At 61.9% G+C, this 26,670-nt stretch overlaps 3 protein-coding genes across 32 annotated transcripts in view; 2 read left to right on the top strand and 1 right to left on the bottom strand.

Moving 5' to 3' along the window:
* The window catches only part of IFT140 (intraflagellar transport 140), a 107,441-nt gene extending 106,435 nt beyond the window's left edge, over positions 1–1,006 (top strand). For all 5 annotated transcript variants that reach the window (XR_012429605.1, XM_074028504.1, XM_065537688.1 and 2 more), the window contains one exon: positions 303–1,006. Coding sequence is in view for 4 of the 5 variants with exons in the window: in XM_074028504.1 (XP_073884605.1) it covers positions 303–509 (207 nt within the window). In the remaining variant the exon portion in view is untranslated. The remainder of the gene's footprint in view (positions 1–302) is intronic.
* On the bottom strand, positions 979–17,052 carry TELO2 (telomere maintenance 2). Of its 25 annotated transcripts, none has more exons than XM_045382394.2 (23): positions 16,807–17,052; positions 15,809–16,179; positions 14,810–15,087; positions 14,549–14,590; positions 13,045–13,113; positions 12,642–12,789; positions 10,401–10,503; positions 9,590–9,658; positions 9,265–9,406; positions 9,054–9,190; positions 8,139–8,218; positions 7,876–7,986; positions 7,480–7,568; positions 7,205–7,296; positions 6,844–6,960; positions 6,603–6,674; positions 6,018–6,209; positions 5,345–5,436; positions 4,624–4,723; positions 4,305–4,369; positions 3,951–4,066; positions 2,072–2,190; positions 979–1,607 (listed from the first exon to the last, which is right to left on the bottom strand). In XM_045382394.2, the coding sequence occupies exons 2-23, from the start codon at positions 16,141–16,143 to the stop codon at positions 1,560–1,562; spliced, it is 2,616 nt and encodes an 871-aa protein (XP_045238329.2). In that variant the 5' UTR covers positions 16,144–16,179; positions 16,807–17,052; the 3' UTR covers positions 979–1,559. The 25 variants fall into 25 exon arrangements, 13 of the variants coding, with proteins under 13 accessions (XP_045238329.2, XP_065393767.1, XP_045238331.2 ...); XM_065537695.1 differs by having other exon boundaries at positions 16,524–16,857; XM_045382396.3 differs by having other exon boundaries at positions 16,795–16,857.
* An 84-nt stretch (positions 17,053–17,136) lies between these two features.
* Positions 17,137–26,438, top strand: PTX4 (pentraxin 4). 2 transcript variants are annotated; one of them, XM_074028528.1, is made up of 3 exons: positions 17,137–17,514; positions 22,876–23,536; positions 24,582–26,438. In XM_074028528.1, the coding sequence occupies exons 2-3, from the start codon at positions 23,092–23,094 to the stop codon at positions 25,220–25,222; spliced, it is 1,086 nt and encodes a 361-aa protein (XP_073884629.1). In that variant the 5' UTR covers positions 17,137–17,514; positions 22,876–23,091; the 3' UTR covers positions 25,223–26,438. The 2 variants fall into 2 exon arrangements, with proteins under 2 accessions (XP_073884629.1, XP_045238337.2); XM_045382402.3 differs by lacking the exon at positions 17,137–17,514 and adding an exon at positions 21,721–22,039.
* The last annotated feature ends 232 nt before the right edge of the window (positions 26,439–26,670 follow it).

The raw sequence follows: 26,670 nt of genomic DNA, 5'->3' as shown, positions 1-26,670 counted from the left end.
CCCGCGCACACAGGGGGGGCAGGCCTCTGTGCACAGCTGCTGGGGACTTTCCAGGGCCCTGGCTCTGCATTTCCAGCTGAAAGGCCAACCGAAGCTTCCTGTTAACCATCCACACATGGCACATGTGCGGTCCGCGGGCACCGCATCCCCCCATCACCACTGGGAAGCCTCAGTGCACCGTGTCCTCTAGCAGGGAGGCACCCCACCCGCCTCCAGGGGCAGCAGCATGTGCCTGGCCTGCGGGCAGAGAGTCGTGCCCGGTTGTTGAGGAAAGCTGAGTAACATCTGCTCCTCTGCCCCAGGCCTACAGATTCCTGGAGGAGATGCGGCGGCGGCTTCCCTTGGCCAACATGTCCTACTACGTGAGCCCGCGGGCTGTGGACGCCGTGCACCAGGGGCTGGGTCTCCCGCTGCCACGCACGGTGCCCGAGCGGGTCCGCCACAACAGCATGGAGGACCCCAGGGAGCCGGACGAGGAGGTGGTGGAAGAGGCAGACGACGACCCCTGACGGGCCTGGGCCCCAGGACCAGCGTGCTGCTGCAGGAAGGCACCTTCTGGAATCTTCCAGTCAGCTGCAGCAAAGCCAGCTTTTCACTGGGAAAAAACACGTCTGTGATGGAAGACGCAACAGAGCTGGGCGGGAGCGCAGCGGCCCGGGCCGGCAGAGGCTGTGCCCCATCTGCACCTTGCTGCCTCCGGGTGCCGGCAGCTCCGTAGATTTGTGGATTCGTTCCTTTAAAGGGAGTCGGGTTCACCCTTCCATCATATTCTCCCAACTACACACTGTAAAGCCTGAGAAACTTGTAGAACCTCGGTTAGGAAGCTACAGCTGGAGGGCTGGGGCACCTGCCCCCACACATCACATCCCCCCACACTCCTGCAAGACCCACGGCTCCTGAGCAACAGCTGGGACACCCGGGCCCTGGTGGCTGCACCCCCCACTAGGCTCTGCCCACCGGCCACCAACACTCCTGCAATTCCAATAAAGTAGTTTATTTTCTGGGAGCCCGTGTCCTGTCCACCCGCCCCACAAGCCCATCCAGGAGCCACACGCCCTGCCTGGGCCGCGAGCACGATTCTCCTGGTGACACGGCGCTCAGCCCGAGGAACCTGGGACAAGAGCTGCTCTGTCCTGCTTGGTGGCGCTCACAGGAGTGCCTTGCGGGCTCTGAGCAGCAGGCACACCGTCCTCCCCTCCTGCCGGCCTGGTTCTGCCCTCACTGGAGGAGTCACCCCCACCAGCAACGCCCACGGCCCTGGCCACAGCCCCACGTCCAGGCTGCCATGTCCCGGCGGGCAGTGCCCAGGCCCAGTGTATTTTTAGCAGACTTGCTGCACTATAAATAGCGGCAGGCCGGGCCTTCCTGCATCTGCACTCTCCGAACCGGATGCTGCCGCCGACCTGACCTCGCTACAAAGCCTGGCTCCGCTGCTCCAGACCGCTGCCGGGCCACCTTCCTTGCTGCCGGCGGGGGTGGCCCTGGGGAGGCCTCCAGGGACTAGGGAGATGCGGCTGGGAGGAGCCTGTTCTTGAGTCTCTGCAGAAGCAACAGGGCCCTCAGTGCCAGCGTCCTGCAGTCTTCGTCCGGGTCTTTCTCAGCCACGTCTGCCAGAGTGACAAGCAAAGCTGAGGCAGCATGGAGGGCGTATTCTCCCTCCTGTCTTCAGTCTGCCTGAACCGCCCCGCCAGGCCTGACTCCACGGAAGAAAGGGGGCTTGGGTCTGCAGTGAGCCCGGACCCTCCCCAAGGCCACGTCCTGCGTGCCACAGGCTCTGTGCAGGCAGCACTGTACACGGAGGGCTGCCCTGAGCTGTGGGACAGGCAGCCATGGGAAGGGGGCCGGGGGTGGGGCACACAGCCCGGGAACACCCGAACACTGCAGGGCCTGCTCCGTGCTGGACAGCAGACATGGGCTGCGGTCAGAGGTAGAAGACCCTAGGAATCCGGGTGGTGGGCGTCGGGAGGTGCCCCCTGCCTGTGGGGAGGCCTCTGGGGTGTCTGGGACTGCACACTGCCCCGCCCCGGTCGGAGCCAGAGTTCTCGGCTGCCCGCAGGGCTGGGCCCCTCACCAAGGTCTCCTGCAGCCTGGAGCCTGGTGAGCCTTGAGGGCTCCGCTGGCCACAACTACTCCCCAGACTGGCTAGAATCGCAGGGTGAGGAAGCACCTGTAGACCCCTGGGAGAGGTGCCTGTGAAAGGAGAATACCCTGCCGGGACCCCACCAGCCGAGTGGAACCGGATCGGCCGAGGGACAGAGCCCCCCTGCTCCTCCTGGTGCTTCAGGTCCCCAAAGCCCCCAGACGATGACGTGGCAGGCACCAAGTCTCTGGGGAAGGAGGCAGGCCGGGGACTGCAGGGAATGTGCTCGCCCACCCAGCCCCGTCAGTGGCTCCACTGGCCAAGGGGGAACCTCTCCTCCTCCAGGCAGGGCGAGTGGGCGAGAGCACGCTGAGGAGGGGCTGCGCAGCAGCTCCAAGACACCGGTGTCTGGGGCACCGCACCCCCCTTAAAAAAAGCAAAGCCCTGCACAGGCTCCCTCACTTTGGGCCCAAGACCCTCCAGCTGCTCCGTGGGAAGACATTCGCAGCCACCCTGAGCACAGGGCCTGGGAGGGGACAGGGCAGAGCTGGGCCCGCCCTTCCCGTGTCCATCGGTCCCATGCTCTGCTCCTCAGCCCATCCCCGGGGACTCATCAGCTCCATTCCTGTGGGAAACACCCGTTCACACCCAGCAGACTGGCACTGCGCCCAGGTGCGGAGAGGGGAGACGGCCGGGGCAGAAGAGGCACACAGCCCAGCCCCACGGGAAAGGTGACCTCACCACAAGCATCCCCCAGCGTCCCCCAGCACAGAGGCCTGAGCGCAAGTCCCTGGGAAGGACCCGCATCACCCAGGAGCCTCCTGACAAACACGTGGAAACCGAGGCTGGTTCAGGGGCTGGGCCGCGAACCCACCCTAAGCACCCCACAAACCAGTCACTGGACCACAAGGGCAAGCAAACAACAAAAGGTGCTGGGACTGTACCAGCCAGAGGAGCCCAGGGAGGCGGGCGGGCGGGGGCTCAGAGAAGCCCAGGGAGGCGGGCGGGCGGGGGCTCAGAGGGGCCCAGGGAGGCGGGTGTGTGGGGGCTCAGAGGGGCCCCAGCAGGGTCCAGGATCAGGCCAGTGCGGGGGTGGCTGCAGCTCCGGCCTGCACACTCTGCCTGTGTGGGTCCCAAGGGGTCACGGCGGCCTGTCCTTAGGCCCAGCTCAAGTACCGAAAGGCCAAAGGTCACAACGTTCACGATTGACTTTTACAGGGTCCAAGCGCAGTGGCTCATGCCTGTAATCCCAGTACTTTGGGAGGCCGAGGTGAGAGGACTGCTTGAGCTCAGGAGTTTCAGATGAGCCCAGGCAACACAGCAAGACCCCATCTCTACAAAAATTATGTTAAAAGCTAGCAGGCTGTGGTGCTGTGCACCTGTGGTCCCAGCTACTCAGGAGGCTGAGGTGGGAGGATCACTTGAGTCCAGGAGCTCAAGGCTGCAGTGAGCCAAGATCGTGCCAGTGCACTCCAACCTGAACAGCAGAGCAAGACCCGTCTCAGAAAACTACATAAACGTTTTAAAAATAAAAAGAACACATATGGGGGGAGCCAAGTGGCAAAACGTTCCCCAGGTGAGCCTGAGGGAGGGGCTCTGGGCTTGCAGGGCTGTCCTGGTGGCTTTCTCAGAAGGAAGCCCATTTATGGAGGGAGGTGTCTTCCCTCGTCTCCCCTGCAGGATTCCACAGCGGCCACAACAGGAACCAGGCACTGGATTCCCCACACCGGGGCCACCACGTGCCTCTGGATGTCCACGAGAGGGACGTGCGCCCCAGATGAGAGGCCCGGCTCCCAGCCAGCTGGCCCAGGCCCAGCCTGCAGGAGCTGTGCCACACACACACACACACACAGCCTGGGCCGACACTTACCCGCCAGCCAGGACTGGGCTTCCAGCAGCTCGTCCAGCAGGTCCTCCAGCAGGCGTGCGGCAGGCACGCTGAGCAGGACGGAGGAGACGGCCGACAGCAGCCCCTGGCGCACATAGCTGCCAGCAGAAAGGTGGAGGCTGAAACCAGCAGGGACCACGTCCCAGGCCACGGAGACCTCCCACTCCCCCAGTGCGGTGGACCACCCACGCTGCGGCCCTGCCTGGCACATTTCCTATTTGGGAAGTACCAGGCCAGGCTGCCTGTCAGTCACCTCGAGGCTCCATGGGGCCCCCACAATGAGACCCTTGTGTCTACGTGCACCCCTGGCCTGGCCCAGCCCCACAGGCCACTCACGCGTCGACATGGAAGCGAAGGGCCCACACGAATTCCAGCAGGGCCTTGCCCATGGCCACAGCCACCTGGACACCAGCAGAGAGACAGTCAGCGGGGTCCCCACGCCGTCCCCACATCCCAGCACCCACGGGCAGCGTCCGCTGCTGGGCAGCAGCAGGGACAGGGCCTGCCTGACAGCCGAGGGGATGCTCCCCCTGCCTGGGGGCCCACACAGGCAGCTCCTCCCTCAGACACCCATCCCCAGGCGCAGGTGAGGCTGAGGAGCGCTCCTCATCCACGGGCAGCGCAGGCCAGCGCCCAGCAACCTCCCCCGGCTCACCGTGGTGTTAACAGCCAGGTACATCAGGGCCCCTAAGGTGTGCGTCAGCCTTCCGAGAACCAGCTGGTCATCTCCCAAGAGGTCGAAGGTCACCACAGGCCTAGAGCACAGGATGGAGCCCAAGGTGCAGGGGCGCCTCAGGGCCAGGTCCCCAACATCCTGGGCCACCGCGGGAGACCGAGGGAGCCCCACAGAGCCCCTCCTCCTGCACCCACCACCTTGCCTGCACTGAGACCGTAGGACCGTTCCCGGGTGCCCACTCCCCCTGCAGGGCTGTCTGGCACAAGCCCACCTGGGCCAGGAGTTCCCAACGCCGAGACCCCCCACCCCTGCTGCACCATGACGCAGGCCCCACACTTCTCTGCCATCCCGAGAGCCTCACGCCCTGAACCTGGGGCCAGAGCAGCACCGGCTGAGGCAGGAGGCGGCGAGGAGGACCCAGTGGCTGGTGGCGTCAGGCACGTGCGGGCAGCACTGCCGGCCATGCCGCAAGCCCAGCATCAGAGCAGACACCTGGCACCTCACAGCAAAGCTCAACCACAGAGGAACTTTGCAGAACGTTCCCTGCCACTTAACACAGGCTTACAAAAAGCCACAGCAAAGCCACAACCCTGCTCACACCCAAGCCCACTCAGACCCCAGCCTGGAAACCTCTTGGCCACAGGGGTACATCCAGGGTCCCTATCCCCCACGTCCACAGGCCCACAGAACACCCACTCACCTGTCAAAGTGCTGAAGGAGGGGGAAGAAGAAGTGGCCAGCCACGGAGCTGAATCTGCTGGGGCCACCTGCTGGGCCCTGCCTCGGGCCACCCTGCCAGACACACATGGCACTCACGGAGGCACAGGCCTGGGCAGCGGGCACTGCACCCCTACCCCGAGAGGATCCCACAAAGCAGCGTGGACCCCAGCCTCGCCTTGCCTCCCTGGGCCACTCCTCCGGCCCCGCCCAGCTCCCAGGCCCTGCGGGGTTGGTGGCGGGACTCGGGCTCCACGGCCAATGCCTGGGCAGCAGACCAAGTCTTCCCGACCTTGCAGGCAGGACGTCCAGGGCTGGAGGAGCGTCATGGCGGGGCCGCCCTGGGCACTGCAGGAGGCCTCCCTGGTCTCCAACCCACCGCCAGCGACAGCCAAAAACATCTCCAGACGCTCTGAGGACAGAGCACCACCAGGGCACCTGTCTCGTAGCACGTCCCCAAGCCCAGTCTGGGTCCCCTACAGCCAGGTCCAGTTCCTTGGCGCAAACCATGGACCTGCCTTTCAGGAATCCCGGCACAGGCACCATCCCCTGCGAATGCGGCCGCCCCTCGCCGTAGACAGCGCCTGGAGGTGTCTGCCACCCCTCCCGCCCACCCGCGGTCCCCATGCCCGTGAGCTGACCAGGCGCCCACTAACCTTGGAGATCCGCCGGGTCTTGCTTCTGATCCGCTCCTCCACCACCACCCGCCAGTCGGATGTCACGGCACTGCCAGGCTGAGAGGCGGCTGCCGCTGGTAGGCACTGGGTGTTGGGACTTGGGGAGCCAGGCTGGGGAGCCCTCCCGAGGCACCCAGGCCTAGACAGCTCCTGGGCAGCCAGAGTCAGCACCTGGAGGGAGACAGGCCCAAGGCAGTCGCCACTGCTCCAGGGAAGACCATTTCCCAAGAGTCAAGTCATCAGCCAAAGCCTCAGACACGGGCCCAGGGGCCCTCGCCGCCCGGGGGAAGGTGCGTTCTGGGAACAAGGAGAAAATCACTTCCCCGTATCTCACAGCAACCGCGTCTTGGGAGGTGGGAAAGTGGGGAAGGTGGGCTCTGTGCTCCAGGAAATGAGAATGTGCCCAGTGCCCAGCGCAGCCTCATCCTAAAGCCACGCAGTCCCGCCACACCACAAACGCATGCTGTTCTCCCAGGAACCCGGCCCCACAGCAAAGCCAACGCCGCGGTGGCACATGCCACGGGCGGGTGGACCTCAGAACACGGCGGAGGAGGCGGCACTTACGTCCAGGATGTCCATGCGCTGCCGGAGGCTGTAGTTGAGGGCATAGAACTGCGAGGTCAGATAGTCAGCCACCTGAAGGCACAGGAGAGAGGCTGCTGTGGTCCGGGACCTGAGGTCTGCCCAGGGCGACCTCCAGGCACCTCACAGCCAACTCCAGCGTGGGACCGAGCCTCAGGCACTGCAGCTCCCAGCGCTTCCCGCTGCGCCTGCACTGGCCGGGGCCACGGGTGCGGGGACTCACCCGGGCTGGGTCTGTGACCGTGACAGCCACCAGGGCTCTCTGGCGCAGCCCTGCAAATCCCACCACACAGGTCTTCTCCTCCAGATGCAGAAGCACCTTGGCCAGCTCCACGCTCACCTGCACACAGGGGTTAGGGGTGGAAAAGCTGCCGGACCCAGCCACCCGCCCTGAGGCCTCACCGAGACTCACGGGGCCTGAGCCACCCACCCCGGCAGAGGCCCCAGGCCGTGGCCCTTCTGGGAGAGGCAGCAGCCCTGAGTCACACAGGGGAGTCAGATGTCACCCTCAGTGGCCAGGACACAGACGGCATTGAGGGAGCTACCATCTTGGGCCTCCCCACCCATTCCCACCCCCCACTCACCTCCCGAGTGGCTGTGGGGCTCCTGTAGACCAGGCCCTCAAGGGCCCGCAGGGCCGCCTCCCAGCGCTCTACGTCCTCAGATGTGGTCAGGGCTGCACAGAACCCAGATAGGCCTCGGTCAGCCTCAGCCCTGACCCTGATCCTGAGCCCGTGAGAGCCAGCAGCACGGTTGCCACCCTGGGCCCAGGGCTTCCTGGTGACCCCTTGAGGCAGAACCAGGCTGTGAGCGAGACCCATGCCCAGCCCAGCAAGGCCCTCCAGGGGCCCGTGCCCACCTTCCACACAGTCCCGGACGTAGGCAGGAGCCTTGCTGCTCTTCAGCTCTCTGTCCCCCGACATGTCATAGGGCACAAACTCATCATCGCTGGGGGAGGGCAGAGCAGACACAAACAGCCCACAGCCTGTGAGAGGAAGTGCTCAACGGCAGAGCCAACCCCTCACTCCACCCCAAGATGTGGACCTCACACCTCAGCCCCTGCACCTGCAGCAGAGCTGGGAGCTGAGAGCCCTCCCATGAGGACAAAAGAGAACAAGGACGGAGCAGGCAGGGAGCCCCCACTGGGCGCAGGTTGGAGCAGGCAGGGAGCCCCCCACGGGGCCACAGGTTGGAGTGTGAGGGGTTCGCCTCCTGGCCTCCTGCACGCTACCCACTGGGGTGGCAGAGCCGCTACCTGTCCAGCTCCGAGTCAAAGCCTGCCAGCTGTGCTTCGGGGCCGCCACCATCCACGATCTCTGTGGGGGTCTCTGCAGGGGGCTCTGCCGTGGCTGGAGCGAGGGAGATGCTTTAAGGAAACAAGGAACAAATCATTTAGATTCCGCTCAAGCCTCTGGTCTCAGGACTCACAGGACCAAAACAAAGGCTTTCACCCGCTCCCACCCGGCAGTGGAATCCTCAGCAATAGCGGTGGGGTCCCGGGGGTGCAGAGACCCTCACCCCGCCTCCGAGGCGCCGTTACCCGCAGGCTGTGGGGAGGCCAAGGCCAGCAGCTCGAGGCTCAGTTCATCCTCTTCGTACTACAGCAGGGGAGCAGGCTCAGCGGCATCTGCCAGGCTGCAGCGCCCCTCCCCGAGACAGGGCCCCCCCTCCCAGACAAGGCCCCTCCCCCAGACAGGGCCCCTCCCCGAGACAGGGCCCCTCCCCCGAGACAGGGCCCCTCCCCGAGCGGGAGCCACTCCCCACTACGGCCTCCCTCGCAGCCCGGTCTCACTCAGTGGCTGGGCCCTGGACAACCACGTGTCTTTTTAAAAGCGACTTTCTAAAAGGTTCCACCTCAGGCCAACGGTAGCACTGGGTGTGCTCAAAGGTGGGGGCTGTGGTCCCTCCCGAAGGAGCGGGGCCTCCCGCCAGGCCAATGCCCCAGAGAGATCCCAGGGTCTCAGCAGATGAGAGGACAGGCGGTCACCGCCACAGCCTGAAGGCAGACAGGGCTCCTCCACGGCCAGGCAGCCGCCCACACCAGACGGCAGGCAGTAGAGAGGCGCTGACACCCACGCCCACCGACCACACCCGCGCCCACCGACCCACAGCGACCTGGCTGCCCTGCAGCCTGGGCCAGACGAACCGCAGCGGGTGGCTCCCTAACCCAGCCTCCCCCAGATCCACATCTGAAGAGAGTCTGTGAACCTGTGCAGCCCCCCCGGGGGCCCTGTGCTCACCGGACCCTGTGTGGCCCCAGGAGCTCAGGGCTGAGAGCCTGCCGCAGCTTCCAGCCTCAGCCATGCGAGAAGCCAACGCAGACACTCCCCAGGTCTGGACCCCGGGCAGAGGCAGTGACCCTGGGGCTGGAGAGGCAGCTGCTCAGAGACCCGGGCCAGCCACACAGGGACATGGAGGGGACGGCCCGCTCACCTGGAATTTTAGGGGAGGCCCCTCGGGGTGGATCCTGGCGCTAATGACCTCGGCCACAACCATGCCCAGGCAGCGCACGGGGGGCAGGCTGCTGTCCAGGCGGCACTTCACGCCTGCCATCATGCTGGCCAGCAGTTCTGCAAGCACCGGACAGGCCCCCTGAGCATCTCGGGGTGCCCAGGGCCGGGGGGAGCCCGAACCACCCGCTCACCATCCCGGCTGTCGCGCAGCTCCGGCTCCCTGAGGTGTGCCAGGCAGATGAGGACAGCCTTGCTGACATGGCGCTGCTGCGGCAGGGGGGTGTGGCAGATGGCACTGCTGCTGCCCCACGTCTCCAACAGCTCCTTCAGCACCTGGCAGGTGGCATGGCCCAGGACTGGGTGGGGCTGGGGGCCAGGCTGTTCCCGCCAGGCCCACAGCCACTGAGGGAGCTATGGCGCCAGCCCAGCCAGCCTCACCCTGCCTGCCCCCAAGGTGGGCCCCGCACAGCTCTTCTCCCAGGGCCTCGAGGAGACGGAGAGCCAAGAGGCTCGTACCTGCAGCAGGAGTGGGCGCCGCTGGCTGTCCATGGCCAGATAGCCCAGCAGGCTCTGCAGCATGGGCGTCTGCAACAGAAGTACATGCCTGTCCACCAGGCCGAGGCCGCCGCCTGGCCAGCCCGGGGCTCCCAAGGCCAAGAGCCGTGCCAGGACCAGGACCGGACTGAGGGCAGCAGACAGACAAGAAGCACAGGGGCGGCCGCTGCCTCCTGGAATGCGGGACCCTCCCCTCCCGCAGAAGCTGCCCCCTGGGCTCAAGTGACCCACCCGCCTCTATTCCTTCGAACTGAACGTGATAAAACGGTCCCATATAAAAACGTGGGATGCGGCTGCTGCTGTGCTGGGGTAGGGACTCGCCATCGTAAGTTCTCGTGTGAGCAAAGGAGGAGGGTGAAGCAAGAAGTGACCGGGAATCAGGGGCCCTGGCTCACCCACTCCGGGCTCAGGCCATGGGGACGGGAGTCACACGTCCGGGAAGTGCACGACCTCCTCTGTGACCTGACCTATCCCCCACCCACCCCACCCCACCCCACCCCCTCGAGCCCCTGGCACAGAACGCAGCTGGGGCGGGTGGCTTCTCGGGAGTCTAGAGGATTAAGAGACATGAGAAGCCTCACTCAGCGCCTGTCACAGCAGGGTCTGTCATCGGGGCAAGGAGGCACTCACGGCCTCGCCAACTCCTGCCGGCCACCGCCAAATCACGGGCAGGGTCTCCCAGGCAGCAGACCCCTGCTCCGACCCCATGTTTTGCAGCGATTCTTGCTGTGCTGGGGCAGCCGGCAGCCCGCACCCTCCGTGGCGTCCTCACCGTGAGCCGGGACTGTAAGAACAGAAGCTTCCGGGTCATCACAAACTGGGCTTTCTTGTTCTTCACCACCAGGTTCCCCAGCAGTCTCGACAGGACCTCAGGCCTGCAAGACAGAGTCAGGGGACCAGAGATGCAAGCCGGCCTGGAGGCAGGAAGGAGTGAGAGAGCATGAATTCTGATGCCCACAGACTCTGGCCTGATTCTGGGCCTGCCAATTTCTAGCCGAGAGCCTCTGGTTCCATCCTCCGACTGCCTGAGCTGGGCCTTCATCCTCCCTTCTCCAGGGCATAAATGCGACAACCCAGACAGCACCTGCGCCCCAGCCAGGGCGGAGGCGGGTCCGCGCCCCACGGCCTCCTCCCTGGCTGACCCAGCCCAAGGTCAGTGCCTCATGTGGGGCCGGGGCAGAAGCTTTTCTGTAAAGGGCCAGAGCCTACGTGTTCCGGCTTTAGGGGCCACACAGCCGTGTCACAGCCACTCCACGCTGCCACTGTAGCCAAAAGCAGCCAAATACGTAAATGGATGAACGTGACTGGTGCCAAAAATACGTTATTTACAAAAACACGCAGCGGGCCAAATTTTGTGCAAGTCGCCTGCAGACCCCCGGTCTGGACTGCGAGAGTCCTCCCAGTGAGAGGGTGTGAGTCTCCAGAAAGAGCCCAAGTCTCTCCAGCCAGTGTGGAAACAGATATGGCGGGATTCCTCCCTCACTCATCACTGACAGTTCCACACAAACACATAACAGTTAAAAAAACATTTGGGAGGCCAAGGCAGGAGGATCACTTAAGGCCAGGAGTTTGAGACCAGCCTGGGCAACAAAGTGAGCCCTGTCGCTACAAAAAATTTAAAAATTAGCTGGGTATGAGCGCGCGCACCTATGGTCCTGCTACTCAGGAAGCTGAGGTGGGAAGATCGCTGGAGCCCAGGAGGTCAAGGCTGCAGTGAGCTATGATCACACCACGGCAGCCTGGGAGACAGAGCAAGACCCTGTCTCTAAAAACAATCACCCCCAACAACAACAACAACAAAACTGTAAAATAGAATGTGATTACACGATTATATAGTTCACAGGGAAAAGAATAACAAATGCCTTAAACATGCACGCCCTCACCCAGAATCAAGAATGCAAAGTCAGCCGGGTGCAGGGGCTCACGCCTGTAATCCCAACACTTTGGGAAGCCAAGGTGGGTGGATTGCTTGAGGCCAGGAGTTCAAGACCAGCCTGGCCAAGATGGCGAAACCCCGTCTGTACTAAAAATACAAAAATTGGCCGGGCGTGGTGGCGGGTACCTGTAGTCAGTCCTAACTACTCAGGAGGCTGAGGCAGGAGAATTACTTGAACCCAGGAGGTGGAGGTTGCAGTGAGCTGAGATCGTGCCACTGCACTCCAGCCTGGGTGACAGAGCCAGACTCCACCTCAAAAAAAAAAAAAAGGCCAGGCGCAGTGGCTCATGCTTGTAATCCCAGCATTTTGGGAGGCCGACGCAGGTGGATCACCACGTCAGATCGAGACCATCCTGGCTAACATGGTGAAACCCTGTCTCTACTAAAAACACAAAAAAATTAGCCAGGTATGGTGGCGGGCGCCTGTAGTCCCAGCTACTCGGGAGGCTGAGGCAGGAGAATGGCGTGAACCCAGGAGGCGGAGCTTGCAGTGAGCCAATATCGCGCCGCTACACTCCAGCCTGGGCGTGACAGCGAGACTCTCTCTCAAAAAAAAAAAAAGAAGAGGAAACACTTTGGGCAGAGACAGGTGCGTCCTTGCACATGTTGGGGGTAGGGGAGACGTGTGAAGCAGGCGAGCTGGCAGGGTTTGTGGGGGTAAATGGCTGGCAGTCCTGCTTCCAGAAATGCAACCTTGATTCTCCTACACAAAGACGTGGGGAAGTGAGTCACCACCCGTCACCATGTCAGAGCCTGGAGGTGGCGCACGTGTGTGCAACGGGGGACCACAGGCGCAGGACGGGGTGGGCGCCCCGAAGTCCGGCGCCTTTAGGCCTGTAGCTAAACAGCTAGGCTGTTCACAGCATCGACCCTATTTCATAAGAGACAGGCACTCTCTGATGCAGAGGCCACCATCCGCACGTGCAGGAACTGAGAGGGCACCACCCACACCCCGTGGCTCCGACATGGGGGTGCCAGCCACAGCACGGCGCCCAGAAGCAGCGTGAAGGAAAGGCAGCCTCTGGCGGTCCAGACCCCCAGAAGCCAGCGCAGCGGGAGGAAAGCCCAGCTGCTTACCCCGGCGCGGCCTCCACCAGCCCGGTCAGCACCGCCTCCATGGCCCGGTCCGGAACTTGCTCCACCAGGCGCCAGCAGACGCGCTGGTGCAGGTAGCTGCCCTGGGTGAGCGCTGCCAGCCGGGGCACCAGCACGCCCAGCATCTCCTCTGAGGGGACAGACGGAGGACCTGAGCCTGGGGAGCTGCACCTGCCTCGTGTCCGGGGGCTGTGTGGGTCCAGCAAGGACAGCCCCACAGCTCCCCAGTCAGCACAGCCGAGCCCCAGACCCCAGGGGCCCAGGACAGGACCGGGCAAGGGGACCCCGCAGAGGGCCGGGGTAGGAGGGATTCTCGGCCTTCTGCAGACGGCGGACGGGGTGCGCGGGCCGGGGCAGGGCGGGCAGGAAGGGCGGCTCTACTCACGCTGCCTCCCGTGGACGCAGGCTTTCCCCAGGACCTGAGCCACGAAGGACACGGAGGAATCCAGGCCACCTGGGACAGAAAGGGAGGCCGGATAAGGAGGCCGGCGGGAAGGGCACAAAAGAACATCTAGGTGTGGGGGGAGCTGCTCTCGGTCAGGCGGACTCCGACGGACAGCGAAACTCACTCACAACAACGGCCGGCACACGTCAGCCCCCCAGCAAATCTCAACAGGAGCGTGCTACACGTGACAAGCAAATCACAACCCTTTCAAACCTTCACCCGCCTTAGCCCGCTTCACCGTCACGACGGTTCTAGGAGGTCGGGACGGGCATGACACTGCCGAGGAAGGAGAGGAGGCACCAACCGGGCCCGGCCAAGTTGGGTCAGCCACGCAGGGTAGGCCTGGGCCCTGAGCCCTGAGCCGGGCATGAGACCCTGGAGCAGCAGCACCACCACCGCGGCCGCCGCAGGGAAGGAGCGCACGCCAGGGAACGTGGGGAACCAGGAGGGCCGGGCCGTACCAGCCCCACGGGAGAGCTGGGGTGCGGGGGGGGCGGCAGCCACGGAGCTGCGTGGGGACCAGGACGGCCTCAGCCAACCCCAAACGTATGTCCTGGATGTTCCCAAAGCCTCCTGAACACATCGGCCCCGCAGAGCAGCAGCTGCGAGCCTGGGCTACGTTTGGAAAGGACAGGAGGGCTTGGGAGGCTGCTGCGGGAACCCCCAGGGTGAGACGAGGGGGCTTGGGCCACACAGGCCCCATGCGGGGACTGGAGGGGTCCAGCTCCCTCCTGGGCTCTGAAGGGGCGCTGAGCTGCTCCAGGACCCCAGGGTGCCCCTTTCAGAACAAGGTGGGGGCTGCATGTAGAGCGGTGGAGGCCGGACCCAGGTGCTCGACCGGCATCTGAACTGTCGCCTGGAGCTTGGGAAAAGCGAGAGAAGGGCTGGGCGCGGTGGCTCAAGCCTGTAATCCCAGCACTTTGGGAGGCCGAGACGGGCGGATCACAAGGTCAGCAGATCAAGACCAGCCTGGCTAACACAGTGAAACCCCGTCTCTACTAAAAAGTACAAAAAAAGTAGCTGGGCGAGGTGGCGGGCGCTTGTAGTCCCAGCTACTCGGGAGGCTGAGGCAGGAGAATGGCGTGAACCCGGGAGGCGGAGCTTGCAGTGAGCTGAGATCCGGCCACTGCACTCCAGCCCGGGCAACAGAGCGAGACTCCGTCTCAAAAAAAAAAAAAAAAAAAAAGCGAAAGAGGTAAGAGGTCACCCTGCAGGGACAGGCAGACGCTCTGGGTTCTATGCAGGCCCCTGGCCCAGCCTCCTTCTCGCTAGTGAAATGCATGCTCGAGGCGGCCGCCTTCTGACGCCCCAGGGAAAACAGAGCAAGTATGGGCGCTCACGGGGCCCTGCAGCCCAGCGGCGGGTGAAGCCGTTCCCACAGCACCCGCTCTCCAGGGCACCGCCAGCATCTGCCTCCAGACCTGAGAGCCTCGAGATCCCCCACCTTGCCACCGCAGCACAGTTGGGCCCCGGAAACCAGCAGTGACTGCAGGGACAAGAGAAGCCCACGTGGAGGGCAGCGGACTTCAGCCCACAGCGGATGAGCCCTTCCAGTCAGTACTGTGTGGGACAGGCATGTCCCCACCGGCCTGACGACACCACCCAAAGACTCCCAAGTCTCCAGAGGCCGTGAGACACCAGAGGGTGGCAGGGGACGACGGCCCAAAAAGATGGGTGGCGAGGGGGTCCCGAGGCAGGGCTTCACCTTGGAGAGAGTCCGCGACCGCCTGCAGCACCCGGACGACCTCCTCGCCGAGCAGGCGGAAGTAGTTCTGGGGGAAGAACTCGGCCAAGTTCTCCCGCTGCAGGCGGTTGCCCAGGTGATCAGGCAGGGCCACCACCTTGCCCAGCAGCGTCTCCCGGAGCAGGGGGAAGCCGGGCTGCGTCTGCTGCCGACACTGCACCTCCATCAGCACTGCCAGTCGGCCCTCGCGCAGGAACCTGGCCAGCAGCCGCGCCATCTTCATCAGCCGGAAGCTGGGGCTGAAGACATGGACATGTTGGGCAGAGCCCCCAAACCCCATCCTGGGGGCCCCCTTCCTGCCACAAGGAACCAGCAGCCCCGATTACACAGGTAGCCCCAACAACATAACCAGCGCGAAGTCCAAAACCACAAGCCGAACGGGAAAATCTGTTAATCCATTCCTAAATATCTGCAATTACTGTGTGAGAGCTCTCAGGGTCCTGAGCAGCTTCCCCAACCTGGAGTCTCACTGGACACCCCTCCCCTGCTGCTGATGCGGATAACTCGGGGCTTGCTTTGATCACAGCAACCTCTGAAAACCCAGCTCCTCGAGGTGCAGCGTCCTGGCAAGGACTGCAGTGTGATCTGAGGCTGAGCCTGGGAGCCACCTAGGGCTGGGAGTCCACATAGGACACGTGTCAGTGATGACAGCTGTGCTTCCCCTGGAACGCCCCCAGCTGGCAGGCTGCCTCTGCCACCTGGGATGTGAACAGTCCCGCCCCATCCCTCTCTGACACAGCCGGACGAGGAGCAAGCGAAGGACTTTGTGAGACACGGCAGGTACCTCCTGTCACCAAGGAGACAGACACAGACGGCTCCTTCTGTCCAGAGGTTCAGCCATGCGCAGGCTCTCTCTCTAGCCCCTCACAGGAACCAGGGAGGCTCTTGGTCCAGTCCTTTAAACCACTCTCATCACTTCTGAGGCTACCGGCAACCCCGGAATGGGCCCAGTTCACTCACCCGGCAGTGCCCTCGATGGTCTCCATCAGCACCAGGAAGGCTTGGTCCGCCGGGCCCTCCAGGAAGAAGCTGGCCCACAGCTCCTCCAGGCGGCCGTCCGGCAGCAGCTCCAGCCAGGCCGGGCTCAGCCTGCTGGCAAGACATCTGAGGACAGGCGAGAAGTGGGCCGAGGCAAACTCCTCCTTCTCCCTCGGGAGCGCTGGAGGCTCCATCTCACTGAGATACCGCTTCAGGGACTCCAGGGTGCTGAAGATGTGGCCGCCATCCTCCGAAGATGAGAGGGTCTGAATGGCTTCCCGGACGACCAGTCGGACCCCTGAGGGTGCTGGCTCCATCCTGCAGGACAGTCCTGGGCGTCACGGGAAGGCAACCTGTGGCATGGACACGGGGCTCAGGCTGGGGCAGGGAAATAATCCACACACGCTCAGGAAGCCCCTCTCTGAGCGCCCCAGGACCCCACACCCCTCACCCCTGGTCCCACCCAACCCTGCCCCGCCTCCTTCCCCTCCAGTGCCTGACGGTTTCCACCCAGAGTTCGCTCCTCCGCTGGGACCCCCCCCTACCGCCCACTGCAGGGCTTCTCAACCCGGGCCACTGTGCCCAGGGGACATTCGGTTGTCACAAGCGGGAGTGCCACTGGCGCGACAGGGAGGTGGAGGCCAGGGATGCTGGTGAGTGTTCCCCGGGCACAGGGCGGCCGCACGCGTCCTCGCACCCAAGGCGGGAAACCCGGCCCATGGGAGCTGCCGGCCCTTCTGGCTGCCTGAGCGGTGACGGGTGGCTCCCGTCGCCATTCCTCCGCCCCTTGGAAACCAACAGCTTACGGGGAACACGGGTTCGGGGCTAGAGGACCCGCACGCGGACCCCGCCCCCGACCCGGGCCCGGACCCTGACCGGACTCCTCCCCGACCTGGAACCGACCCAACCAGACCCGGAGCCCAACCCGACCCAACCCGACCCCCGACCCCCGATCCCCGACCCCCGACCTCCAACCCGACCTGGACCCGGCTCCCGGGTGACTGCAGCGCGCTCAGGCCCCGCGCGCCACCGATTCGCTGCCGCCGATTCCCCACGGCCGCCGCGGCCCCGGACGAAACGCGATCGCGGCCCAGTCGGTTGGCCCAGAGCACGAGCTCCTGGGTCCGGGCGAAGCTGCCGCGGGTTTTTTTGAGCCTCTAGGGCGGGTCCCTGCGGGCCTCGCAGCACGAATCTGCGGAGGACGCCGAACGGGAGGGCGCATCTGCGCCTGCGCTGCGCCGGGACGGGGCGGAGCCTGGATGGGGCGGGGCCGGTGGGACGGGCGGGGCCTGACGCGTGGGTGGGGCTTTGCGTTGGGCGGGGCCTGAGGGCGGGGCCGCGCCTCCCCACGTGGCTGCGTGCTGGGTTCGCTGCGCCAGGGTGGTCGGTCCTCGCCTCAGTTTCTCCCATCCCTGTCCTCCCTACCCTGGAGTGATGTCAGCCGTCCCTTCCCTCCGCCCCGGGTCCCACATTGTCTCAGAACGCCGAGCGTTCGCTCTACGGCAGATGTTTACCAACAGGCCTGGCTCCTCTTCTCCGAGTGTAAGGCCCTGCTTCCAAGGGTCAGAGGCCAGTAAGAGAAACACGGAGCACAAGGAAGTAAAAGAACGATTGAGATCACGTCAGATACGAACAAATGCGGCTCCGTAAATGAGGCCAGTTCGTGGAATTAAAACTGCGACCAGTAGGTAAGCGCTGGACGCATGTGGCTCTGTAAATTAACCGAAGTTAAGTAAGTCCAGTTCCTTTTTTTTTTTTTTTTTTTTTTTTTTTGCGACAGAGTCTGGCTGTGTCGCCCAGGCTGGAGTGCAGTGGCGCAGTCTTGGCTCACTGCAAGCTCCGCCTCCGGGGTTCACGCCATTCTCCTGCCTCAGCCTCCCGAGTAGCTGGGGCTACAGGCACCCGCCACCGCGCCCAGCTAATATTTTGTATTTTTTAGTAGAAACGGGGTTTCACTGTGTTAGCCAGGATGGTCTCGATCTCCTGACCTCTTGATCCACCGGTCTCGGCCTCCCAAAGTGCTGGGATTACAGGCGTGAGCCACCTCGCCCGGCCATAAGTCCAGTTCCTTACTGGCCCTAGCCCCATCTCAAGGGCTCCGTACTACCTGTGGCTGTGGCCGCCAGCCTGGCCAGCCGGACACTGAACGTTTACAACATGCAGTGCCTTCTGTACACTGCACCAGAGTGTTGGGGAGCCTCATCTTTGTGGAGGGGGGCAATCCAGGAAGACAGGCTAAGGAGGCACCATTTCAGCAGCGATGGATGTGGGAAAAGCTGGGAAACAGTTACCCGTTTGTTCAACAAATATTGATTAAATGCCTGCTTGGTGCACCAAGCCCTCTGAGCAACAAATGATGCAAAGTTCCTGCTCACCTATCAGGGGAAACAAATAAGGTACATAAGAAATATGCTAGGTGACAGGCCTGGAGGCAGAAAAACTGGCAGAGGCCAGGCCCAGTGGCTCACGCCAGTAATGCCAACACTGGGAAGCTGAGGTGGGAGAATCATTTGGACCCAGAAGTTCAAGACTGGGCAAAATAGTGAGACCCTGTCTCTACAATAAATTTAAAAATTAGCCAGGCACAGGGTCATGTGGCTGTGGTCTCAGCTACTAGGGAGGCTGAGGTGGGAGGATAGCTTGAGCCCGGGAGGTTGAGGCTGCAGTGAGCCATGTTCACTGCCACTGCACTACAGCCTGGACAACAGAGCAAGACCCTGTTTCAAAAAAAAAAAGGAAAGAAAATAAAAAATCGGCAGGGTAAGAAAATAAGAGCCAGTGGCAGGGCGCAGTGGCTCACACCTCTAATCCCAGCACTTAGGGAGACTGAGATGGGTGGATCACGAGGTCAGGAGATCAAGACCATCCTGGCTAACATGGTGAAATCTCATTTCTACTAAATATACAAAAAAAAATTAGCTGGCTGTAGTGGTGGGCGCTTGTAGTCCCAGCTACTCAGGAGGCTGAGGCAGGAGAATGGCGCAAACCCAGGAGGCGGAGCTTGCAGTGAGCTGAGATCGTGCCACTGCACTCCAGCCTGGGCGACAGAGCAAGACTCCGTCTCCAAAGAAAAAAAAATTAGCTGAGCATGGTGGCATGCACCTGTGATCCCAGCTACTTGGGACACTGAGGCAGGAAAATCGCTTGAACCCAGGAGGCAGAGGTTGCAGTGAGCAGAGATCGTGCCATTGAACTCCAGCCTGGGTGACAGAGAGCGATTCCTCCAAAAAAAAAAAAAGAAAAGAAAAGAAGAGCCAGAGAGCAGTGGGTGCTGTCTTAAATACGGTGAGAGCTCTGAACAGAAGACCTTACAGCAGAGCCCCGAATGTGGTGACAGCCAGGGAAGGAGTCTCACTGGCAGGAAAACGGCAGGTGCGAATGCCTGAGGCCACAACTGTGGCCCGGGAGGTGGAGCCGAGGGAGGCAGATGGAGGGGTGAGGCCTGGAGGGAGAGAGGCCGTGGGCCAGGCCACAGAAGGCCCTGGCAGGGACTGAAGATTTTGCTTGTGTGGCAGGCAACTCCTAGAGGCATTGAAGGCACGGGTCCATGCTGGTACACGGATGCGGGGAGCAGGTGGCTGTCGTGGGGATGGGCTTGGGGCGGAGTGGGAGTGTGGAGAAGCAGCTGAGACTCAGGGCATGTGTCTGCAGGCAGAGCCGATGGATGGGATGTGGGGCGGGCAGCATCCCACCATCCCGGAAACTACTCCTCCATCCGCTGCTGGGTTCCAGCCCTCACCAGTGCCCATGGCGGCTTCGTCTTTTCCTGAAGCTCCGCATCCAACAGTGGGTGCATGGAAGACAAATTTCTCAAGCCTTTGTGTATCTGAAAATGTCTTTATTCTTTGCTCTGTCATCCACCCTGGAGTGTAGTGGTGCGATTTCAGCTCACTGCAACCTCCATTTCTCGGGCTCAGGCGATCATCCCGCCTAAGCCTCCCAAGTAGCTGGGACTACAGGTGCACACCACCACGCCTGGCTAATTTTTGTAATTTTAGTAGAGACGGGGTTTTGCCATGTTGCCCAGCCTGGTCTCGAACCCCTGGACTCAAGTGATCTGCCCACTTTGGCCTCCCAAAGTGCTGGGATTACAGGTGAGAGCCATCGCACCCCGCCTCGACCCACGACTTTAAATGGAAATCAAGTTGGCTCAGTGGCTCATGCCAGTAAACCCAGCACTTTGGCTAGGCTGGGGTGGGAGGATCGCTTGAGCCCAGGAGTGTTTGAGAACAGCCTGGTAACATAGCAAGACGCCGTCTCTACTGCAGTAAAATAAATACATAAATAAATGGAACTTATTTTCAGTTGGAAGCTGCAAGATCCGCCGCTCTGCATGTGGCACCAGCGTGGCTGTCATGGTGGCCGCCAGTCCCCCGGGGCCTAAGGTCCCAACCCCGTCCACATGCCCACGATTTTCTCTCCATGCTTTTTGCATCTTCTCCGTGTCCATGGTGTTCTGACACTTGACAAGGGGAGCCTGAGGACCACCAATGGTTCCCTGGCCTGGCACCCGCTGGGCTCATGCCACCTTGGGAATGATGGGTGCCCTCACTGGGACAACTTCGTGGATGATCTTATTCCCATGAGCTGGGTGGCTTGAAACAAGGAAATGAATCCTATCACAGTTCTGGGGGCTGGAAGTCTGAAGTCAAGGTGCACACTCCCTCGAAGGCTCTGGAGGGGCCGGTGTCCCACTTCACCTCTCCCAACTTCTGGGGGCTCCTCGTGGCAGCGTCACCCCAGTCTCTGGCCCGTCTTCACAGGCCATGTCCTCTGTGCCTCCTCCTCTGTCTCTTATAAAGACTCCTGTCATCGGCCTTAGGGCCACCTGGATAGTGTCATCTCAGAATCCTTCGTGACATCTGCAGAAAGCCTTTTCCACACGTAAGGTCTGCCTGGGTCTCATCCAAGCCAGTACGCAACCTGTAACCAAAAAGACCAGCCTGGCCCACGTGGGGCACCCCTGTCTCCGCCACAAAAATTGGCCAGGCGCGGTGGCTCACGCCTGTAATCCCAGCACTTCGGGAGGCCACAGCGGGTGGATCACCTGAGGTCAGGAGTTTGAGACCAGCCTGGCCCACGTGGCGAAACCCCATCTCTACTAAAAATACAAAAATTACCCGGGTGTGGCGGCACACACCTGTAATCCCAGCTACTTGGGAGGCTGAGGCAGGAGAATCCCTTGAACCCAGGAGGCAGAGGTTGTGGTGAACCGGGGTCGTGCCCTGCACTCCAGCCTGGGTGACAGAGCGAGACTGTGTCTCAAAAAAATTAGTTAATTGGCCAGGTGCCGTGGCTCACGCCTGTAATCCCAACACTTTGGGAGGCTGAGGCAGGCAGACCATGAGGTCAGAAGTTTGAGACCAGCCTGACCAACATGGTGAAACCATGTCTCTGCTAAAAATACAAAAACTAGCTGGGCGTGGTGGAGCATGCCTGTAATTCTAGCTACTCGGGAGGCAGGAGGCTGAGGCAGGAGAATAGCTTGAGCCCGGGAGGCGGAGGTTGCAGTGAGTTGAGATTGCACCATTGCACTCTAGCCTGGGTGACAGAACGAGACTCCATCTCAAATAATTATAATAATAATAATTAAGGTGGCAGCCAGTCATATTTCCATTGCTTTACTGAGAGAGGTGGGGCCTCCCAGGATGCAGCCGTGCACAGCCTGGGTGACGGGTGCCCGTGCAGACCTGGCTGTGTTGACTCCCCGGCCCCCGTCAGGTTCCCTGTCTTGCTTCGACTTCGTGGGAGCACAAGTCCATGTGCTGCTGTTAAAGCCATCGCCTGCTGCCCGCGGGCTTGCACCCAGCTGAATTGATTCTTCAAAGAAACTGTTTGCATCTGTTTTAAGCCTGTCTCCTTGGGAACCTGCAATTCTCAGAGCCCACTGGCTTGAAGGCAAATGCCTTTCATGGAGGCGGCAGGAAGAAGCTGACATCCAGCCAGGGCCAAAGAAGGAAAACCACTCAGCGGGAGAGCTGGGGGGACAAGACACGAGACAGACCCACAGCGCCACCTCCACCCTCTCCTGCGGCCGGGAGGGAGACTGCTGGGGCCTCGCCGTCTCTCCGGATGGGTTGCTTGTGGAGGAAGACCTTGTCTTTCTTTCTTGTTTTTGTGACTATATATCTACATGAGGCTTCATCGCAAGAAGCCGCCCCAGCGGGGCCCAGGAAACCGTTTTTCGAGAGGCTCCGTAGACTGGAGGAGCAGGCAAGTATTCCCCTGACATGGCGCAGTCGGGTTTTTAAATTGGCAGCAGCTGGAAGACGGATGTTACAGAAACAGAGCGGTAAACATCAGGGCTTGGCGGACGCGGACATGGCGTGTGACGCTCTTTCCATCCGTGAACATTATTTCACCTGCAGTTGGACACCAGGGAAAAGCTGGGCTGGGTTCACACCAGACACAAGCCTCATAACGTGTGGGGGTCAGGAGCTGGGCTCCGCTCACACCGGACGCAAAAGCCTCTTATCACGTGGGGGTCAGGTGGGGCCAGAGGCTAGAAGGGGGTCTGGAAGCGAGTCGGGGTAACTGGGGGCCATGGGAGCCAGGCAGTGTCATAGGGAGTGGAAAGTGGGAGGTCACAGGTCCACCTTGAGGCAGAGGGTGTGGACGGCCTCCCGGACTCCCACGCGGGGTCCTCGGACAGTTCCGGAGTGCTTGGTGCCTGGCGGGCCTGCACCGGGTGCTTCCTGTTTGGGCCTCGTAAAGCACTCATGAGGCCACCCTGCCGTCCGCCGCTCACAGGCAGGAGCTGGGGTCACGGGGGGAAGTGACTTGCCGGTTGTTATGGGGCGAGGGGCGGGGATCAGAGCCCCGGCTATGGGCCTGGAGTCCACGCCCCACGTGGTGCAGCTGCATGGCCTGGGGTCGGTCCCTGGCACCCACGACATCTCACGGCATCACAGTGGGGATCAGATCAGTGGGCAGATAGCCAGTGCTGACTGTGGGCCGGGCACGCAGCTGCTGCTCCCAGCGTGAGAGGGCAAAGCCTTTCCCATCCCTCCCAGCCGGCCCGGACCATCATCACCGTGTCCTCCTTACAGTTCCGGAGATTCCAGGCAGTGACCTTGACGCACCTGCAGAGCGTCGCCAGCAACTACAACGTGTCCTACAACGTCGATGTCCGGTTCCGCAGCCTGGCGGAAGAGAGCCAGGCCGTGGCTCAGGCGGTCAACCAGTCACAGGCCGTGGTGCAGGGGGAGCTGGTGCAGCTCAAAGCCTGGGTGAGGAAGCTGCAGCGCCGAAGCCGGAAGATAGACATGCGGCTGCGGGCCTTGGACCTCGCCCTGGGCGAGAGGAGCCAGCAGCAGGCCCGGGAGAGGAAGGCGCACGAGGCTCAGGGGGACGCCCTGCAGGACTCACTGGCACGCCTGGAGGGCCTCGTCCACAGTCAGGGCGCCAGGCTGGCTGCTCTGGAGGGGTGGCTGCCCGTGGCCCACCCTGGCATCACAGCCTTGGGGCCGGCCCTGGTCCCAGCCCCAACCCAGCCTGGTCTGCTGGGCCCGAGCTCCCTGAAGCTTCAGAGGGACAGGCAGGAGCTCCAAGCTGCATGCGAGCACAGGGGCCCCCGGCAGGACTCCTCGGCCCCTCTCCAGGGGACTCGGGAGCCCCCAGGCTCAGGCAGCCATCGGGTACTCAATGGGACTGCCACGGCCCCAAAAGATCCTCCACGGCAGGCATGGTCCCCCCGGGGGCCAGGAGAGAGTAAGTACCACAGGCTCCCAGTTGATGGCCAGGCTTCCCTCCAGCTCCTCCTTAGACCAGGCCCCCCCGGAAAATCTCCCCTTCTCAAAAGAGATTCAGTTACGGGCCAGGAGATGGGGAGAGGGTCTTGGATCATCCGGGTGGGCCCACTGTCATCACAGGGGCTTTGTAAGGGGAGGCAGGAGGAGCACAGTCAGAGGAGGGCATGAGGGCGGACGCAGAGATGGCGGGATGCACAGACGAGCGGGCCCCACGCCAAGGGGTGCAGGCGCCTCTGGAAGCTGGAAAGGGCAGGAGATGGTTTCTCATTGAGCCTCCAGAGGAACCAGCCCTGCCCACACCTGATTTGAGCCCTGGGAGACCGTGTTGGCCTTGTGACCTTCAGAAACGTGAAACTCTAAACTTGTGCTATTGTGAGTCATGAAATTTCAGCCGGGCGCGGTAGCTCACGTCTGTAATCCCAGCACTTTGGGAGGCCGAGACGGGCGGATCACGAGGTCAGGAGATCGAGACCATCCTGGCTAACACGGTGAAACCCCGTCTCTACTAAAAAATACAAAAAACTAGCCGGGCGTAGTGGCGGGCGCCTGTAGTCCCAGCTACTCGGGAGGCTGAGGCAGGAGAATGGCGTGAACCCAGGAGACGGAGCTTGCAGTGAGCTGAGATCTGGCCACTGCACTCCAGCCTGGGCGACAGAGTGAGACTCCGTCTCAAAAAATAAAAAAAAAAAAAGAAATTTGCAGAGACTCCCTGGCAGAGAGGGGTGCTGGCTGAGCTGGGTGGGCCAACAGCTAGGGCTCCCATACTCCCATACTTCCGAGTATGGCCCTCATGCTCAGTCTTCCCACCCGTGGAACTGGGGTGATCCCATCAAGAGGGTGAAGGAGACGCTGCAGGGGAGCCATCGGCAGGACCAGTGCAGAGTCAGTGCCCCGTGGAGGGTGGCAGCCGGGAGCGGGAGGCCTGGCGCCCGCAGCACACGTGCTTCTGGATGCGTCTGCACGGCCTCCTGCATGGAGCTGACCCCTCCCTCCTCCGTTTCTAGTTTGCGGCGTGGGCCCCACCCTCGTTTTTCCGAACGCCTCCACCAAGAACGTGGTCTTCCTCAGCCCCGGCTTCGTCACTGCCCTGCGAGCCATGTCCTTCTGCAGCTGGGTCCGCACGGCGTCGGGCCACCTGGGCACCCTCCTGTCCTACGCCACCGAGGACAATGACAACAAGCTGGTGCTGCACGGCCGAGACTCCCTGCTGCCCGGATCCATCCACTTCGTGATCGGGGACCCGGCCTTCAGGGAATTGCCCCTGCAGCCGCTGCTGGACGGCCAGTGGCACCACATCTGTGTCATCTGGACGTCCACTCAGGGCAGGTACTGGCTCCACGTGGATCGCAGGCTGGTGGCCACCGGCTCCCGCTTCAGGGAGGGCTACGAGATCCCCCCCGGAGGGTCCCTGGTGCTGGGCCAGGAGCAAGACAGCGTGGGGGGCGGGTTCGACAGTTCCGAGGCCTTCGTGGGGAGCATGTCTGGCTTGGCTATCTGGGATCGGGTGCTGGTTCCCGGGGAAGTTGCAAACCTTGCCATTGGGAAAGAGTTCCCAGCAGGTGCCATCCTGACGCTGGCCAATGCTGCACTGGCAGGCGGATTTGTGCAGAGGGCCAACTGCCCCTGTCTGGAGCACTGTCCCTGAGGCCAAGCCGCACAGGGGCCGAGGCCAGCGAGAGGAGCGTGCTCCCATCCACGTTCCGCCATCGCCCCCTCCCCCAGCACATTCTACAAAGGCCACCCCACCCGCCCTGGCTGTGCACACCTGCGCCCTCACATGGGGTGCCTGTTCCATCCTGGGGGGTGGGGTGGTGGACAGGGAGCGAGCAGGGACAGAGCAAGCCTGGGGTCAAGGTGGCCCACAAGCCCGTGTTTCTTCCATTACCATGGAGTTCTTACTTCCTGCACTTTCTTCCTTTCTTTTCTTTTCTTTTTTTTTTGAGATGGAGTCTCACTCTGTCTCCCAGGCAGGAGTGCAATGGCATGATCTTGGCTCACTGCAACGTCTGCCTCCTGGATTCAAGCAATTCTTGTGCCTCAGCCTCCTGAGTAGCTGGGATTACAGGCGCCCGCCACCACACCCGGCCCCTTCCTTCCTCCCTCCCTCCCTCCCTCCCTCCCTCCCTTCTTCCTTTCCTTTCCTGTTCTCTCCCACCCTCCCTCCCTTTCTTCTTCCTTCCTTCCTTCTTCCTCTTTCTCTCTCTCTCTCTCTCTCTCTCTCTCCTCTCTTTCTCTCTTTCTGACAGGGTCTTACACTGTCACCCAGGCTGGAGTGCAGTAGCACCAATCATCGCTCACTGCAGCCTCCACCTCCCGAGCTCAGCTGATCCTCACACATCAGCCTCCTGAGTAGCTGGGACTATAGGCACACACTACCGTGCGTGGCTGAAAATTTTTTATTTCTTTTTTCTTTTTTAGATGGAGTCTTGCTCTGTCGCTCATGCTGGAGTGTAGTGGTACAATCTCAGCTCACTGCAACCTCCATCTTTTGGGATAAAGCAATTCTTCTGCCTTACCCTCCCAAGTAGCTGGGACTATAGGTGTGCACCACCATGCCTAGCTCTAATTTTTGTGTTTTTAGTACAGACGGGGTTTCACTCTCTTGGCGAGGCTGGTCTCGAACTCCTGACCTCAAGTGATCCACCTGCCTTGGCCTCCCAAAGTGCAGGCGTGAGCAACTGTGCCCGGCCCAGGCAATGCTTTTAAAACAACTTTATTGACTTGGCGCAGTGGCTTATGCTTGCAATCCTAACACTTTGGGAGGCAGAGGTGAGTGGATCGCTTGAGTCCAGGAGTTTGAGACCAGTCTAGTTAATACGGCAAAACCCCGTCCCTACTAAAAAAAAAATACAATAAAATTAGCCAGGTGTGGTGGTGTGTGCCTGTAGTCCCAGCTTCTCGGGAGGCTGAAGTGGGAGAATCACTTGGGCCTGGGAGGTTGAGTCTGCAGTGAGCCGAGATCGTGCCAATGCACTCCAGCCAGGGTAATCACAGTGAGACCCTGTCTCAAAAAACAAAACAAAACAAAACAAAACCTTATTGAGGTAAAGTTTACCTATCATAAAATTCACCCGTTTCGGCCAGGCGCGGTGG

This window comes from Macaca fascicularis, chromosome 20 (genome assembly GCF_037993035.2).
Source record: "Macaca fascicularis isolate 582-1 chromosome 20, T2T-MFA8v1.1".
Taxonomy (NCBI): Eukaryota; Metazoa; Chordata; class Mammalia; order Primates; family Cercopithecidae; genus Macaca; species Macaca fascicularis.
Note: the sequence above shows the minus strand (reverse complement) of the source record. Positions and strands in the feature narration are given on the sequence as shown.

Excerpts from the sequence above, each read along its gene's own strand:
- TELO2 (XM_045382394.2), bottom strand. The coding sequence starts at position 16,143 with ATGGAGCCAGCACCCTCAGGGGTCCGACTGGTCGTCCGGGAAGCCATT. Across the intron at positions 5,437-6,017 it reads AGACCCGGCGGATCTCCAAG|GGTGGCCCGAGGCAGGGCCC; the intron begins GTTAGTGGGCGC and ends TGTGTCTGGCAG. Across the intron at positions 2,191-3,950 it reads AGCCCAGTCCTGGCTGGCGG|GCACCTCTCCCAGGGGTCTA; the intron begins GTAAGTGTCGGC and ends CTCCTTTCACAG.
- PTX4 (XM_045382402.3), top strand. The coding sequence starts at position 21,899 with ATGGGTTGCTTGTGGAGGAAGACCTTGTCTTTCTTTCTTGTTTTTGTG. Across the intron at positions 22,040-22,875 it reads TCCGTAGACTGGAGGAGCAG|TTCCGGAGATTCCAGGCAGT; the intron begins GCAAGTATTCCC and ends TCCTCCTTACAG. Across the intron at positions 23,537-24,581 it reads CCCCCGGGGGCCAGGAGAGA|TTTGCGGCGTGGGCCCCACC; the intron begins GTAAGTACCACA and ends CTCCGTTTCTAG.